The sequence below is a fragment of the Pongo pygmaeus genome, chromosome 5 (assembly GCF_028885625.2).
Source record: "Pongo pygmaeus isolate AG05252 chromosome 5, NHGRI_mPonPyg2-v2.0_pri, whole genome shotgun sequence".
NCBI classification, from domain to species: domain Eukaryota; kingdom Metazoa; phylum Chordata; class Mammalia; order Primates; family Hominidae; genus Pongo; species Pongo pygmaeus.
Window position 1 is genome coordinate 126,068,167 of NC_072378.2, and position 16,332 is coordinate 126,084,498.

General features: G+C 44.6%; 1 protein-coding gene across 5 annotated transcripts in view; it reads left to right on the top strand.

Moving 5' to 3' along the window:
* The window catches only part of NCOA7 (nuclear receptor coactivator 7), a 153,722-nt gene that overhangs the window by 77,168 nt on the left and 60,222 nt on the right, over positions 1–16,332 (top strand). For all 5 annotated transcript variants that reach the window (XM_063666556.1, XM_063666558.1, XM_063666557.1 and 2 more), the window contains exon 3: positions 467–687. In XM_063666556.1, the coding sequence (XP_063522626.1) occupies positions 467–687 (221 nt within the window). The remainder of the gene's footprint in view (positions 1–466; positions 688–16,332) is intronic.

Here is a 16,332-nt window from a genome sequence, read left to right on the forward strand (position 1 = left end):
ATCCTTTTACTCAGTATGTGAGCCAATTACAAAGGACTTGTTTTTACAAATGTGCTTGCCCATCAGTCAAAAGTACCACTGAAACCAGAAACATTTTCTTAAAATGTAATCTTCCAAACATGGCATTCTAATAGCATAACCATATGTTGTGATTTTTAAAAATACTCAACATTTCATAGCCTATGGAAGAATCTCATTTTTCCTCAGGCCTATGGCAGTTCTCAATAATTTTATGAGATATAGTATTGACTATATCAAGTTGAAGAAAGGCCACAGATCTCCATGTAAGAATTTGTAAGTGATTGGAAAAGAAAAAAGAACAATACATGAAATGAACCATATTATAAGGAAAGTGTTTTCTGTATCAGTTCATTAGTTTTCAAAGCCCAGCAGCATGAAATTAATACGATTTCTACCAGCAAATCATCTCTCCAATGTTTTTTTCTTTTTTTTCCCTCTTTCCTAGATTGAAAAAGAAAAAACAAGCCAAACAAAATGCAGAGACAGCCTCAGCTATAGCTACAAGGACTCATACTGGGAAGGAAGATGCTAATACAGTAGTTTTAGAGCCAGACAAGTGCAACATTGCTGTGGAAGAGGAATATATGACTGATGAGAAAAAAAAGAGAAAAAGTAATCAGTTAAAGGAGATCAGGCGTACAGAACTAAAGAGATATTATAGTATTGGTGAGTATTCTTGGCGTTACTGCAGTATTTTCATTTAAAAAATCTATAAGAATTTTTAAAAGACTATCATTTGTGATTGATCATAATAATGGTAACAGTTTATGGAGCAGCTGCTATGTGCCCCTGGCCCTTGCTTTACATACATAATCTTGTGTAGGGGGATCACACTAAAATAATGTCTCATTTAAATTTCTGTTCCCAGCATTTAGCACAGTGCCCAGAATGTATTGTGTACTAATAAACGTTTATCTAATGAAGAGTCACTTTCTCTTTATGAGAAATATTTTTCTTAATGTATGTAGACATATTCATAAATATGCTGATAGAAATGCCTGTACTTTTTGGCATTTGCTAGACAGTAGAAAATGGAGGAGACTTGGCCTAGCATCTGTCAGTTAAAAAAACAAAACAAAACAAAAAAATAAAAAAAAAACACCTGGGAGTCTTTTTTTTTTTTTTTTTTTGAGACGGAGTCTTGCTCTGTCCCCTAGGCTGGCGTGCAATGGCATGATCTTGGCTCACTGCAACCTCTGCCTCCCAGGTTCAAGCAATTCTCCTGCCTCAGCCTCCCAAGTAGCTGGGATTACAGGTGCCCACCACCATGCCCGGCTAATTTTTTGTATTTTTAGTAGAGACAGGGTTTCACCAAGTTGACCAGGCTGGTCTTGAATTCCTGACCTCAGACACTTGGGAGTCTTAAAGGGAATCTTGAAATGAGTCCACAGTGTTACACAGTTGCTCAGAATAACCCCTGCATCTGAAACTGCACTCACAGAAGTGGCATATCTAGCTTGGCCTGAATCATCCATCTCACACCTACTGTTCTATCACATACACACATGGATTTTGTTTCAAAGAGAATGCAAATAAATGAAATAAATAAGGATACCAGGAATCAGAGCTTGGCATGGCATACAGGTTATGGCATACTTGAGATTGCTAGGAAAGGGAGAGAAAACGGAGAGCAGTATCTGTGAACACACTGCAAATACGGTAAATGAAATGTGGTCTTGTAGCAGAGCAATGACACTTGTTCTGAGCCACCCTCAACTTGGTCCTAGTTAATACCAAAGTTACAGGAAGACATATGTTTATGTCTCCATTTTTTTGTTTGTTTTTTGTTTTTTCTTTTTTTTTTTTGAGACACAGTCTCGCTCTGTCACCCAGGCTGGAGTGCAGTGGTGCAATCTCGGCTCACTGCAAGCTCTGCCTCCCAGGTTCACACCATACTCCTGCCTCAGCCTCCTCAGTAGCTACCACCACGCCTGGCTAATTTTTTGTATATTTAGTAGAGACGGGGTTTCACTGTGTTAGCCAAGATGGTCTCAATCTCTTGACCTCGTGATCTAAGAGATGGGGCCTCCCAAAGTGCTGGGATTACAGGCGTGAGCCACCGCGCCTGGTCATGTCTCCATGTTTTTTTTTTTTTTTTTTTTGAAATTACCACTTATAATTGAAGATACAGTAATAGAATACATAAACAGGCATCCTGAATTTTATACAAATCATGAAATCATGTTCGGCTTGTAGTATCACCTCCACAGGTTAAAGCTATATTGGACAAAGCGTTAAAATGAAACTGTATAAATTCACACTTAAAATTAAATTGAGAGTTACATGAAACTGATTTGTATGAAGAGTTAAATCTTTTTAGAATAATTGTCCCTTTATTCTAGATTCTACATTGTCCCTTTATTCTAGGTTCTAGAATCTGGAGTCATCAGTTCTAGATTACTAAAATTTATATATTGAAATAGTTTCTCGGAAAGTTAACCCAATGTTGTCATAACCTATGTAACTTTCTTAACAGCTCCAGTAACAGTTACATCAGCAGAAAGGTCCTTCTAAAAAAATTATGGAAACTCATTCGTGAGCTTGCATTTATAAATAGTTACTGATGTTGCTTTTGATTATATTGATTTAAAATGAAGTTGCTAAAAGTATAAATTTTGATGACTAATAAATTAATTTGCAGAAAAGCAGACAGCAATATCTTATTATCAATCAAGGTCTCTTATTAGTAACATATTATTATTGATTGCATATACAATTATGGCACCAAAATACTATTTTTTGCAACTTGTATTACCCCTATTACATTACTATAAGTAATAAATTTTTTTTTTTGAGGGCCTAATGATAACTTTTATTTCTTTGTGTGTGGTGATTTGCAATTTCTTTTTTTTTTTTTCTTTTTTTTCTTTTTTTTTTTAATTAAGTATTTATTGATCATTCTTGGGTGTTTCTCGGAGAGGGGGATATGGCAGGGTCATAGGATAGTAATGGAGAGAAGGTCAGCAGATAAACACATGAACAAAGGTCTCTGGTTTTCCTAGGCAGAGGTCCCTGCGGGCCTTCCCCAGTGTTTGTGTCCCTGGGTACTTGAGATTAGGGAGTGGTGATGACTCTTAAAGAGCATGCTGCCTTCAAGCATCTGTTTAACAAAGCACATCTTGCACCGCCCTTAATCCATTTAACCCTGAGTTGACACAGCACATGTTTCAGAGAGCACGGGGCTGGGGGCAAGGCCATAGATCTACACCATCCCAAGGCAGAAGAATTTCTCCTAGTACAGAACAAAATGGAGTCTCCTATGCCTACTTCTTTCTACACAGACACAGTAACAATCTGATCTCTCTTTCTTTTCCCCACATTTCCCCCTTTTCTTTTCAACAAAACCACCATCGTCATCATGGCCCGCTCTCGATAGTCGCTTTCTCTTCGGAGCTGTTGGGTACACCTCCCAGACGGGGCGGCCGGGCAGAGGCGCTCCTCACCTCCCAGACGGGGCGGCCGGGCAGAGGCGCTCCTCACCTCCCAGACGGGGCGGCCGGGCAGAGGCGCTCCTCACCTCCCAGACGGGGCGGCCGGGCAGAGGCGCTCCTCACCTCCCAGACTGGGCGGCCGGGCAGAGGCGGTCCTCACATCCCAGACGATGGGCGGCCGGGCAGAGGCACTCCTCACCTCCCAGATGGGGTGGCCGGGCAGAGGTGCTCCTCACCTCCCCGATGGGGTGGCCGGGCAGAGGTGCTCCTCACATCCCAGATGGGGAGGCCGGGCAGAGGCGGTCCTCACATCCCAGACGATGGGCGGCCGGGCAGAGGCACTCCTCACCTCCCAGATGGGGTGGCCGGGCAGAGGTGCTCCTCACCTCCCAGATGGGGTGGCCGGGCAGAGGTGCTCCTCACATCCCAGATGGGGAGGCCGGGCAGAGGCAGTCCTCACATCCCAGACGATGGGCGGCCGGGCAGAGGCACTCCTCACCTCCCAGATGGGGTGGCCGGGCAGAGGTGCTCCTCACTTCCCAGACAGGGCGGCAGGGCAGAGGCGCTCCTCACTTCCCAGACGGGGCGGCCGGGCAGAGGCGCTCCTCACCTCCCAGACGGGGCGGCCGGGCAGAGGCGCTCCTCACTTCCTCCCAGACGGGGTGGCAGCCAGGCAGAGGCGCTCCTCACTTCCCAGATGGGGCGGCCGGGCAGAGGCGCTCCTCACTTCCCAGACGAAGGGCGGCCGGGCAGAGGCGCTCCTCACCTCCCAGACGGGGCGGCCAGGCAGAGCCGCTCCTCAGTTCCCAGACGGGGCGGCCGGGCGGAGGCCCTCCTCACCTCCCAGACGATGGGCGGCTGGGCAGAGGGGCTCCTCACTTCCCAGACGGGGAGGCCAGGCAGAGGCGCTCCTCACCTCCCAGACGGGGTGGCCGGGTAGAGGCGCTCCTCACCTCCCAGATCGGGTGGCCGGGTAGAGGCGCTCCTCACCTCCCAGACGGGGCGGCCGGGCAGAGGAGCTCCTCACATCCCAGACGGGGCGGCCGGGCAGAGGCGCTCCTCACTTCCCAGACGGGGCAGCCCGGCAGAGGTGCTCCTCACTTCCCAGTCGGGGCGGCCGGGCAGAGGCGCTCCTCACCTCCCAGACGGGGCGGCCGGGCAGAGGCGCTCCTCACCTCCCAGACTGGGCGGCCGGGCAGAGGCGGTCCTCACATCCCAGACGATGGGCGGCCGGGCAGAGGCACTCCTCACCTCCCAGATGGGGTGGCCGGGCAGAGGTGCTCCTCACCTCCCCGATGGGGTGGCCGGGCAGAGGTGCTCCTCACATCCCAGATGGGGAGGCCGGGCAGAGGCGGTCCTCACATCCCAGACGATGGGCGGCCGGGCAGAGGCACTCCTCACCTCCCAGATGGGGTGGCCGGGCAGAGGTGCTCCTCACCTCCCAGATGGGGTGGCCGGGCAGAGGTGCTCCTCACATCCCAGATGGGGAGGCCGGGCAGAGGCAGTCCTCACATCCCAGACGATGGGCGGCCGGGCAGAGGCACTCCTCACCTCCCAGATGGGGTGGCCGGGCAGAGGTGCTCCTCACTTCCCAGACAGGGCGGCAGGGCAGAGGCGCTCCTCACTTCCCAGACGGGGCGGCCGGGCAGAGGCGCTCCTCACCTCCCAGACGGGGCGGCCGGGCAGAGGCGCTCCTCACTTCCTCCCAGACGGGGTGGCAGCCAGGCAGAGGCGCTCCTCACTTCCCAGATGGGGCGGCCGGGCAGAGGCGCTCCTCACTTCCCAGACGAAGGGCGGCCGGGCAGAGGCGCTCCTCACCTCCCAGACGGGGCGGCCAGGCAGAGCCGCTCCTCAGTTCCCAGACGGGGCGGCCGGGCGGAGGCCCTCCTCACCTCCCAGACGATGGGCGGCTGGGCAGAGGGGCTCCTCACTTCCCAGACGGGGAGGCCAGGCAGAGGCGCTCCTCACCTCCCAGACGGGGTGGCCGGGTAGAGGCGCTCCTCACCTCCCAGACCGGGTGGCCGGGTAGAGGCGCTCCTCACCTCCCAGACGGGGCGGCCGGGCAGAGGAGCTCCTCACATCCCAGACGGGGCGGCCGGGCAGAGGCGCTCCTCACTTCCCAGACGGGGCAGCCCGGCAGAGGTGCTCCTCACTTCCCAGTCGGGGCGGCCGGGCAGAGGCGCTCCTCACTTCCTCCCAGACGGGGTGGCGGCCGGGCAGAGGCGCTCCTCACTTCCCAGACGGGGCGGCCGGGCAGAGGCGCTCCTCACATCCCAGACAATGGGCGGCCGGGCAGAGACGCTCCTCACTTCCTATACGGGATGGCGGCCGGGCAGAGGCGCTCCTCACTTCCCAGATGGGGCGGCCGGGCAGAGGAGCTCCTCACATCCCAGACAATGGGCGGCCAGGCAGAGACGCTCCTCACTTCCTAGACGGGTTGGCGGCGGGGCAGAGGCTGCAATCTTAGCACTTTGGGAGGCCAAGGCAGGCGGCTGGGAGGTGGAGGTTGTAGCAAGCTGAGATCACGCCACTGCACTCCAGCCTGGGCAACATTGAGCATTGAGTGAGCAAGACTCCGTCTGCAATCCCAGCACCCCGGGAGGCCGAGGTGGGCAGACCACCCGAGGCCAGGAGCTGGAGACCAGCCCGGTCAACACGGCGAAACCCCGTCTCCACCAAAAACACAAAAACCAGTCAGGCGTGGCGGCACGCACCTGCAATCCCAGGCACTAGACAGGCCGAGGCAGGAGAATCACAGGAGCCCGAGGCAGGGAGGTTGCAGCGAGCCGAGACCATGGCAGTACAGTCCAGCCTCGGCAACAGAGGGAGACCGAAGAAAGAAGGAGAGGGAGACCGAAGAGAGGGAGACAGAGAGGGAGGGGGAGAGGGAGAGGGAGAGGTCTCCATGTTTAATGTAACCGTCCAACAGTGTTGGAAGACATATGGCATGGCATAGAGGTCATGGCATACTTGAGATTGATAGGAAAGGGAGAGAAAGCAAAGGGCAGTTACTAAGAACACACTGCAAATACGGTAAATGAAATGTGGCCTTGTATCAGAGCAATGAAACTTGTTCTGGGGTGTCCTAAACTTGGTCCAAGGTAAGGGAAACATACCTTGTATCCATGTTTAATGAAACCTTCCAACAGTGTTTGAACAGTATTCAAAGATAAAATGGACTGCCCTTGAGGTGGTAATAAAAGCTGCCTTGCTGATGTTGCTACCGTACAGGCAGATGATCTATCGGCAGCCGAAAGCATGTGGTTTGTAGCTTTACAGTGGGCTAAGATGATTGTATAATGTATTACATGTCTTAATGGATGTTTTTAATCTCAAGCTATTCAGTATTTTATAAAAAGCTATAACCGTCAACCTGTTGAAAGATACTTCTGTGCTATTAATAAACTTCCTCTTAAAATGTAAATATTAAATATTATCCCTTATTTCCAAAAAGAGGAAGAGGATTAAGGAAAATTGCATTTCATATCTTTCATTTGTTTTGAGATTAGGTCTTGCACTGTCACCCAGACTGGAGTACAGTGGTAGGATTATAGCTCACTGCAACCTCCGACTTCAGGGCTCAAGCAGTCCTTCTGCCTCAACCTCGTGAGTAGCTGGGATTACAGGCACATGACACCACACTCAGCTATATATATATATATGTATATTTTTTAGAGAGAGAGATGGGGTTCTCACTATAAAACTGGTCTCAAGCTTCTAGTCTCGAGGAGTCTTCCTGCCTCGAAGTCCGACCAGCAATGCTCCTGCCTTGGCCTCCCAAAGCATTTTTTTTTGTACGGAGTCTCACTCTGTCACCCAGGCTGGAGTGCCATGGCACAATCTCAGCTCACTGCAACCTCTGCCTCTGGGGTTCAAGTGATTTTCCTGCCTCAGCCTCTTGAGTAGCTGGGATTACAGGTGCACGCCATGACGCCTGGCTAATTTTCAGCAATGCAGCACTTATTACCACCTATTTTTTTAGTAGAGAAGAGATTTCACCATGTTGGCCAGGCTGGTCTTGAACTCCTGACTCCAAGTGATCCACCCACTTTGGCCTCCTAAAGTGCTGGGATTACAGGCATGATCCACTGCACCTGACCCCAAAGCGTATGCTTTTTTTTTTTTTTTAATGATTTCTCACTGTAGTAGGATAACCTTTTTATGTGGTATACTCTGTCGCGTGTGTAATGCTGAGTCTGAAACAATGTGCTTCACTCTTTACCTGACTGGCTCTTACCTGACTTAACAAAATCAGCTCAGTCATCATTTCTTCCAGAAGCCCTCCCTGTCCCTGTCCAGGTTAGACTTCCTTTCTGCATTGTTATCATGGATGTATTTGATTACCTATGTACAGGCTGGGTTGACTTAGACCCTAGAGTATTAGCTTTGTGTAGTGTCTTCAGCATGACATGTGCTCTTTAAGTGTGCATTGAAAGGAATAGTTAATACATAGATAAATGAATACTTTATTTTTAATTGTTGGAGTTTCAAGAAAACTCTGGAAGAACATAGGTAATAGTGTAGTCATTGGGTCAGAAGTATCCTGTGATTTATTTGGTAGCAGTAAGTAAAGAAATGTGGCCAGGCTCAGTGGTTCACACCTGTAATCCCAGCACTTTGGGAGGCTAAGTTAGGAGGATCACTGGAGGCCAGGAGTTCAAAGCCAGCTCAGGCAACGTACAAGATCCTGCCTCTACAAAAAATACACTAGCCAGGCATAGTAGCACACACCTGTAGTCCCAGCTACTTGGGATGCTGAGGTGAGAGAATTGCTTGAGCCCAGGAGTTGGAAGGTGCACAAATCTACTGCACTCCAGACCAAGTGACAGAGCGAGACACTGTCTCTGAAAAAAAAGAAAGAAATGCCATTAAAGCTTACCATCTCTCAAGAATGACAATGATAGCAACCGGTTTGGAGGTTTGAGGCATTTCTTAGGAGAAGCCAGTGCTTAGATAAAACCTCTAGGTGGAATTCCAACATTCCTTGACCCTTTCCAAATCTGACTAGAGGTGACAAACTCTCATCTTGGCAGGTTTGTTGGCTCTCCCAGCGTCTGACCTGGCCTGTTTCTCAGTCCCATCCCAGGGCGATGTTCTCTACCGCTAGATGGAGCATCAGACCTCAAGTCAAGAACATCTCAGTTCACTGCTGCTTTTGGTGGCTCTAGTCTGGGAGAGAAGGGGAGACTTGAAAATGGGAGGGTCTCGTTGGCTTGCTAAGGATTTGGGATTTACCTTGTAGCCAGTGAAGAGCCACTGGAGGAGAATGTCAAGGGAAAAGGAAATTCTCTACTTTTTGTTTGCTCTACATTTAGTTTACCATCAACTCTGTGATGAATCCAATATGAAGAAGGCAGGCTGTGCTGGTCTGAGACTAGGGCTTAGGGGAAGGGGCACACTGAAGGGGCACACAGCAGCATTTGATGGTCAGTGTAGTGTGTGAGGGAGGAAAAAAAACAGAGGCAAAAATTGACAGACTAGGAAGCTCAAGAAGGAGGAAAGAAGATAATGAATTTATGTTTGGAGATGTTTTTGAGCTGCCAGGTAGATTTGTCTAGAGGGGCCTAGATTTCATGTGAAAGACCTACAGATTGCTACTTACAGGTGTCAGATGAATCCACATGTGTAAAACAAAAGTAATCCAGTGAATGCACAGAGAGCCAAAATGAAAAGTTAATGGACAACAAATAATAATGAATGTATCGAAAAAAAGACTAGGAGGATATGTAACAATATGTTGATAGTTGTTTTCTCTGGTTACAGAAATTGCAAGGCAGTTTTTTTTTATATTACACGTAGTTATTTTTAATATTAATAATCAGAAAATAAGGAGAGTTGAAAATAAAGTAAAAGTAAGGGCTTTGCAAAAATCAAAAGCATTAGACAAATACGAAGTTCTATAAGCAATATATAACAAAATAATTACTTTCTGTAGGTATCTATTCCACATCTATAACATCATCTGCCTGATCCAAAGAAGTGTATTTCGACAAAATAATGTTTTTACTTGTGAAATTACTTTTATCTGTGCCTCACTTAATCCTTGGGTAATAAGTCATTGCTATCTCCTGACACTTAGGAAAACACGACAGTTCAGATACTAATAAAGAATGCTTCAGAAAGATTGAGTCACTAGAATTGCCTCATAACAACATGGTGCTGATTCTAAAAATGCTTTGTTTTTGAGAGGGGAGTAGGAGAAAGGAAGCAGAGTGATTACATTGAGGCAGATGGCATCAGATAAATCTAGATCCAACACCTAGCGCAGCACCTGGCACACAGTAAGCATCAAAAAAACCTTCTAGAATGAGTGAACTGAGCCCTTTCGTGCTTTCATTTGTGTTTACTAATATATAAAGTACTCTTTTGTCATTTATTCTGTTTGGGTAAACTCTTAAGGAATTTTTTAGTGAAAATATGTCTTAATATATTTTTCAAAATTAGTTATTAAGTTAAATTTGATACAAGCACCTTGGACTGTTCATAAATGTATTAAAAGATGTTTGGTCTATATTACAATATCAAAATATATTAAATTGACATGAACTATATCATAGGATACTTTTTCTTTTTCTTTTTGTTGAGACAGAGTCTTGCTCTGTTGCCCAGGCTAGAGCGCAGTGGCGCAATCTCGACTCACTGCAACCTCTGCCTCCCAGGTTCAAGTGATTCTCATGCCTCAGCCTCCCGAGTGGATGAGATTACAGGCACATGCGACCACACCCACCTAATTTTTGTATTTTTGGTAGAGACGGGGTTTCACCACATTGGCCAGGCTGGTCTCCAACTCCTGGCCTCAAGTGATCCACCCACTTCGGCCTCCCCAAGTGCTGGGATTACAGGCATGAGCCACGGCACCCCACCCGGGTTCTTTTATATTAAAGGAATTCATTATTTCTTAAACTTAGAATAGTGAACATCTTTGCTTCTAAGAATATGGAGACAGAAATGGAAATTTTACAAATATGGGTAACATTTCAGTGTCGGGAAGTTCTTCATTTGAAACATAGCTGTGCAGCCATAAGATTGCAAAGAAATGGCCACATTTTATAAATAACGGGGGACAAGACTAAATTGGGATAAAATATATTATGATTATGTAATGTTTTAATATAAAAGGTGAATACCAAGATCTTGGATAGTGAAGTTGAATTTTAAGGAAATTATACTTGGGAGGTCCTATAACAAACATAAAAGACTTAAATAAGAGAACATAGCTCATTTTGTGATTATCGTAGTCAAAGATTTATTTAAAGAGAACCTCTGCAGTACAAAGAATGAATTTAGCTTTCAATATAAAATGTGTAATGTCTATATTAATCATTTCAAATCATAGTTTTTCCTCCTGAACTCAAAAAAACTTAAAAAAATAAATGAAATCCTCTACTTTTCCTTTGCTGTTTTGGTTTTTTGACAACGTGAAAGTAACAGACTACTAAGTTATTTCTCACAAAGGCAGCCCAACACTTTTCCATACACAGATTACTTTTTCTTAATGTTTTTTTTCCTAACTACACATGTGAAGACTTCATATCCATCATTTGTCTTTGTTTTACATAGCAAGTTCTGAGAGCCAAAGTTATGTTATATTTAATAAATAAACTTCTAAACATGAACAGGTCAAGCCACAAATGTCTAATAACATTGCTCTTCTGTTCAAAAGTAGTGATCATCCTGGTACTTTAGATCTTAAAACATCAAAGAATACAGGTTTAAAATGGATTTTCATGTAGAAAAAGGATGCCAAGAATCCAGTTAATATTTTTTTTAATCAAGAAGAATGGGCTTAAGGGATTTGGGTATAAAATAAATGGAAATTATTTGGATGAAAATAGTTAGGCCTGTGCTTCTTGGGACCATCAATGAAGTCAAATTAGTGTTTTCGTGACACACCTGGGTGGTAAGGACAAACCTGAGGTGTGTCCCCAGAAAGCATGCAGGGTGGCTGAAGGAATGAAAGTGATAAGAGAAGCCGGGCGTGGTGGCTAACGCCTATAATCCCAGCACTTTGGGAGGCCGAGGTGGGTGGATCACCTGAGTTCAGGAGTTCGAGACCAGCCTGACCAACATGGAGAAACCCCGTCTCTACTAAAAATACAAAATTAGCTGGGTGTGGTGGCAAGTGCCTGTAATCCCAGCTGCTCAGGAGGCTGAGGCAGGAGAATCGCTTGAACCCGGGAGGCAGAGTTTGTGATGAGCCAAGATCATGCCATTGCACTCCAGTCTGGACAACAAGAGCGAAATTCCATCTCAAAAAAAGAAAAAAAAAAGATACATAACTTTATTTTTTGCCATTCAGTCTTGAATCTCTCTGCATTGATTTGAGAGTGGTCCAAATTTTTCTCCAAATCTTAGCCATTATTCACCTAACTTCATTTAATTATAATCCTTAAAGTCCCTTGAACCCTTACTGTGCACATTGCAAAGTGCTTTTTCTGAATCACCTTATCAAATTCTTATGGTAACTCTTTGGGAATCCAGTAGTATCTCCATTTTGTGCACTGGGAGACTGTCTTTAAGTTACTTCCCCAAGGTTACCTAGTGAGCAGATGGTAGACCAGGACACTCATTTACAGTCCATCTGATGCCAAAACCTTCCCTCGAACATTAAGTTACATGATATTTATGGGGAAATCCAGCCTCTTCTCATTGATAATGGTGCTTTTATTTTCAGCAAATTTCTGTTTTTTGGTGATGTCACTGCAATGTTTTAATTGCTGTGGCTTTATAATCATGTGTTTCAACATCATTAGAGTGTGCTTACCCTCACTTCTCTTTGAAAAATAATTTTGGATAGTCATATATTTATGCTTCTAGATAAGCATGGTTTTCAATTTGGAAAGTGTTCCTTTACCATAAAAAATTATTTTTTATTTAAATTGCATTTAAACATTAATTTGAAAAAAGTGAAATATTTATTTAAAGATGAGATTTCCTACTTAGGAGTATTATATCCATTTAGACACTTCAGTTAAGCATTTTAATTTTCTTTATGTGTATCTTGTCATTGTCTTGTTATATTTATTCCTAGATGTTATATAGTTTGATACCACTCTACCTGGGACTTTTCCAATTATGCTTCTGTTACAAAAATAAAAAATTATTATATCTGGCCACCTTAGTGAACAACTTTATGAATTTTTGACATTTTCATGATAATATTGGTTATTTACGCAGACAATTATGTTATCTGCTAATGACCACATTTTCATTTCTTTTCAGTATTTAAAACTTTTCATCTGTTGCTCTGACTAGATTTCAGAACAAAGTTGGGTATAAACCATATATTGATATTGGTAATGTTTTACTTTAAAAAAGTACTTCTTTTCCTTTTGGTTTCTGATATAAGAGCTCATCTCAGTTTATACAGGTGTACTTTAGGAGAGGTTAGAATAGTGCTTAATTTCTCAAGAGACATTGAGCATGTGGGTACCTGTAGTGCATTCGAGCACAGAGATTGCCTTGTGGTGCTGTGCAAGGTAGCCTCTGATGAATGGCAGGGATTCCCTCTTTATCCTGGAGTTTCCATTATGTTTGTAGTGTTGCTGCTTTTATCTCCACTACAAGGCTTTTTTCTTTATGACCTGAAATACTTGTGGTTTAGCCTCACATTAGATTCGCCTCTATGTTGTAATTTAGTGCATACCACTAAATTGGTGGATACCGTGCCCAGAAACCTTAAACACTGTGCTAGAATTGCTCTTAGGCAATTTAGGCCTTTCCTAGCACAACTGGAACCAAAGAAAGGGAGTGGAGCTCATGCAGTGCCTGGGGGTATTTTTCCCTCTGCTCACCTGGAATCTTCGTTCCAGAAAGCTGGGGGTGGGGCCTCACCAGTGCTGTGTTTAGGTAATAAGCCTGCTTCTATAGACCTGGAAGTGACATCGTGAAGTCATTCAGTTTTCATTCCTATGAAGAAATTCCTTTTCATATATACTCTTTAGCATTGCATTGCTTTTTCAGAAGCATATTTCTAGTGAGTATCAAGCATAAATATTCATCATTAAAGAAGTTCACTCTATTCTTAGTTTTCTAACATTTGGAACTTTTTTGTTCTTTTTAAAAATACAATAATGGCTGTTTAATTCGTCAAATGCTTTTTTAGCATGTATCAAAATGATCAGATTCTTTTTCTCTGTTAAACAATTTATAAAGCTTTATCATATTAATACTATATCACTGCTGTATTTCTGGATGAAACCTTTTTGCTCATGGTTTATAATTGTTTTAACATACTACTCTATTCACATTGCTATTTACTTGTGTTGACTACATTATTATAAATAACAATAGCATTTGTTAAGCATGTGCTCTGTGCCAGGCTCTGAGATGAACATTGTATGAGTCAGCTTAATTTTCTCAGCATTTCATTTTACAGATAAACTGTTGCACAAAGATTTAGCTAACTTGATTAATATCACACGGCTATGAAAATGTGTCAGGGTTGCTAGTTAAACCCAGCTCATTTTGACCCCTAAACCAGCCTGTGATCAGAAAGGTGTTTGATGACATAAGTGAGATGGTACATGACTTGATTTTATAATTAATACCATCAAACTGCTTCAGCAATCATAGTTGAATGGATCCGTTTCCATTATAGGGACATGCCTGTCATTGGAAACAGATTCTCCTGTTCATAAATCAGGGTACCCTTTCTTTGAAAAATCTAGAGAGACACAGACAATTTTTGCCTCTTTGAATTCCCCTCATTTGGATGTCATAGAAACTATCCTCCCTCTTTAGTAGAGTTACTGATGGTCCTGTGCTGTCACTCAGATGCTCTTATCCTATTCAGATGCTCTTATGATAGAAATAGATGGAGGAGAGTGCTGTCATTCAGATGCTCTTATCCTATTCAGATGCTCTTATGATAGAAATAGATGGAGGAGAGAGCTGGTCGTTCATGGGTGAGTAAAGAAAGAAGGGGCACTTAGTAAGTGTAAGCCCCATGCAGAACTGGTCCTGATATAATTTAAAAACCTGATAATTTTCCAAACTTCTGTTTGTGCTTGTTCAGATACTTGTTAATAACAGAAAAAAAGGCTACATACTATCTTTTCTTCCCTTTCTATATCTAAGCAGAAATTATGGAATCCAGAGAATTCACAGATGTCTGTATGGATTCTGTTTTCAAGCACAATAATGAATCATGTCCACTGTCCTGACTTCACCCAGTCCCCAGGGGCCTGTGACAGGAACCAGATGCTCCGGTTTGAAGGACATTATGTATTGACTTGTTCTTGCTGGTTTTTCTCAGAACCAGCATATCTAGCCAGTTCGTTTCTTGACACCCTCCCCAGTCTTCCCCCCACCAGCATACTCAATGTCCACATCTCACATCACTACTTCAGTACTCAAAAATCTCTTATTTGAATCTCAGTTTCTTTTTTCATCTTTTCCTACAGATCTGTTCTCCAATTGTGACAGGCAGACTAATGACCCCCTAAAGATGTCCATGTCCTATTTCCCCAAACCTGTTAGGTTACATAGCAAACAAAGGTGAACCAAGGCTATAGATGAAATTGAGGTTGCTAATCAGCTGACCTTAAGGAGATTTTCCAGGGCTATCAACGTGGCCCGGTGCAATCACAAGGGACCTTAAAAGTGAAAGAGGGAGGCAGGAGAGAGCACGTGAGACTACTCAGGCAGCATTGCTGGCTCTGCGGGTGAAAGCAGGGCCTTGGCTCAAGCTTCCTGCAGACGCAGAACTGGCTAGATATGCTGGTTCGGAGAAGAACCACGGCCCAAGGCCCTGCTTCCAGGGCCCAAAGTAGCCCACTTCCAAGAGAGAGAAAAGGCAAGGGAACCAGTCCTTCCCTACTCTCCCTCCAGAAGGAAAGTAGTGAGACCCATGCCAGACTTCTAATCTATGGAACTGTAAAATAATAAATCTGTGTTTATGCTTTATTTTGAGCCACAAATGTGTAGTAATTTGTTATAGCAACAATAGGAAACTAGTTCATCATGCCATTCCCCTAACTATTCCAACATCTCACTACCTGTATCTCAGCCACTGCTCATCCAGCTCCAGCTGCCTTGCTCTGTGCATCATAACCACACGGGTAGCCGCTTATTTGCTTACTTCTTATGTGGCCTGTTACCCCAGTGTTGAGACCCCCACCCCAGAGTATAGTGTTACTTCTTAATGTTCACATTTTTGAAACTTCATTTTTGCCATAGTAACTCTTCCAAATCTCATTACTCTTACTCCCTCAGTCCTGTCTTTACTCCACTACATTTTAGCAGATGACCTTACCCCTACTCTACTGGTGATGTTGACAGCATCTGTCTTGAGCTCCCTTTACTTTCAAAACCTCTCTGTGAATTCCAGTCATTCATTTCCAGGTTTCCATCTCTGGACCTCTGTTCAGCATTTCACAGTGTCAACACCACCTTCCTTTTTTCCGTGGCCTCTGTGACATTGCATTCATTTTCCCATCCCTCTAATTGCTTTTCCCCCTTTATATCAGCCATATTTTTTTCAGTCCTTAAATCTAAGCCTTCCTTAGTTTCTGTTCTCAAACTTCAGGCCTCCTCTTAAAATTTATTCATTCTCTTGATGTCATAGCCTCATCCAAGACTTCAGTATCACCACTACAAGGGATATCTTCACATCTGGCTGTCATGCCCATCCAGGCCCCAGGCATACTGCTAGGTAGCATCTTCTTTTAGCTCCAGTTCATAAGAGAGAGAAGGGAGTCTTCTTTCTGTAAACTTGTATTGGGGATTATCTCAGATGCAGGATCTTAGAGTCTTGTGTTCCGGACACTCCAGGCCCTTTTATGGTGTGGCAAGGGAGGTGGCAGGACTTATGGACAGGGCACCAAGATCCACTTGGGTTGAGGTCAACACAGGTACCCCATTCTTCCTCCCCATTCCA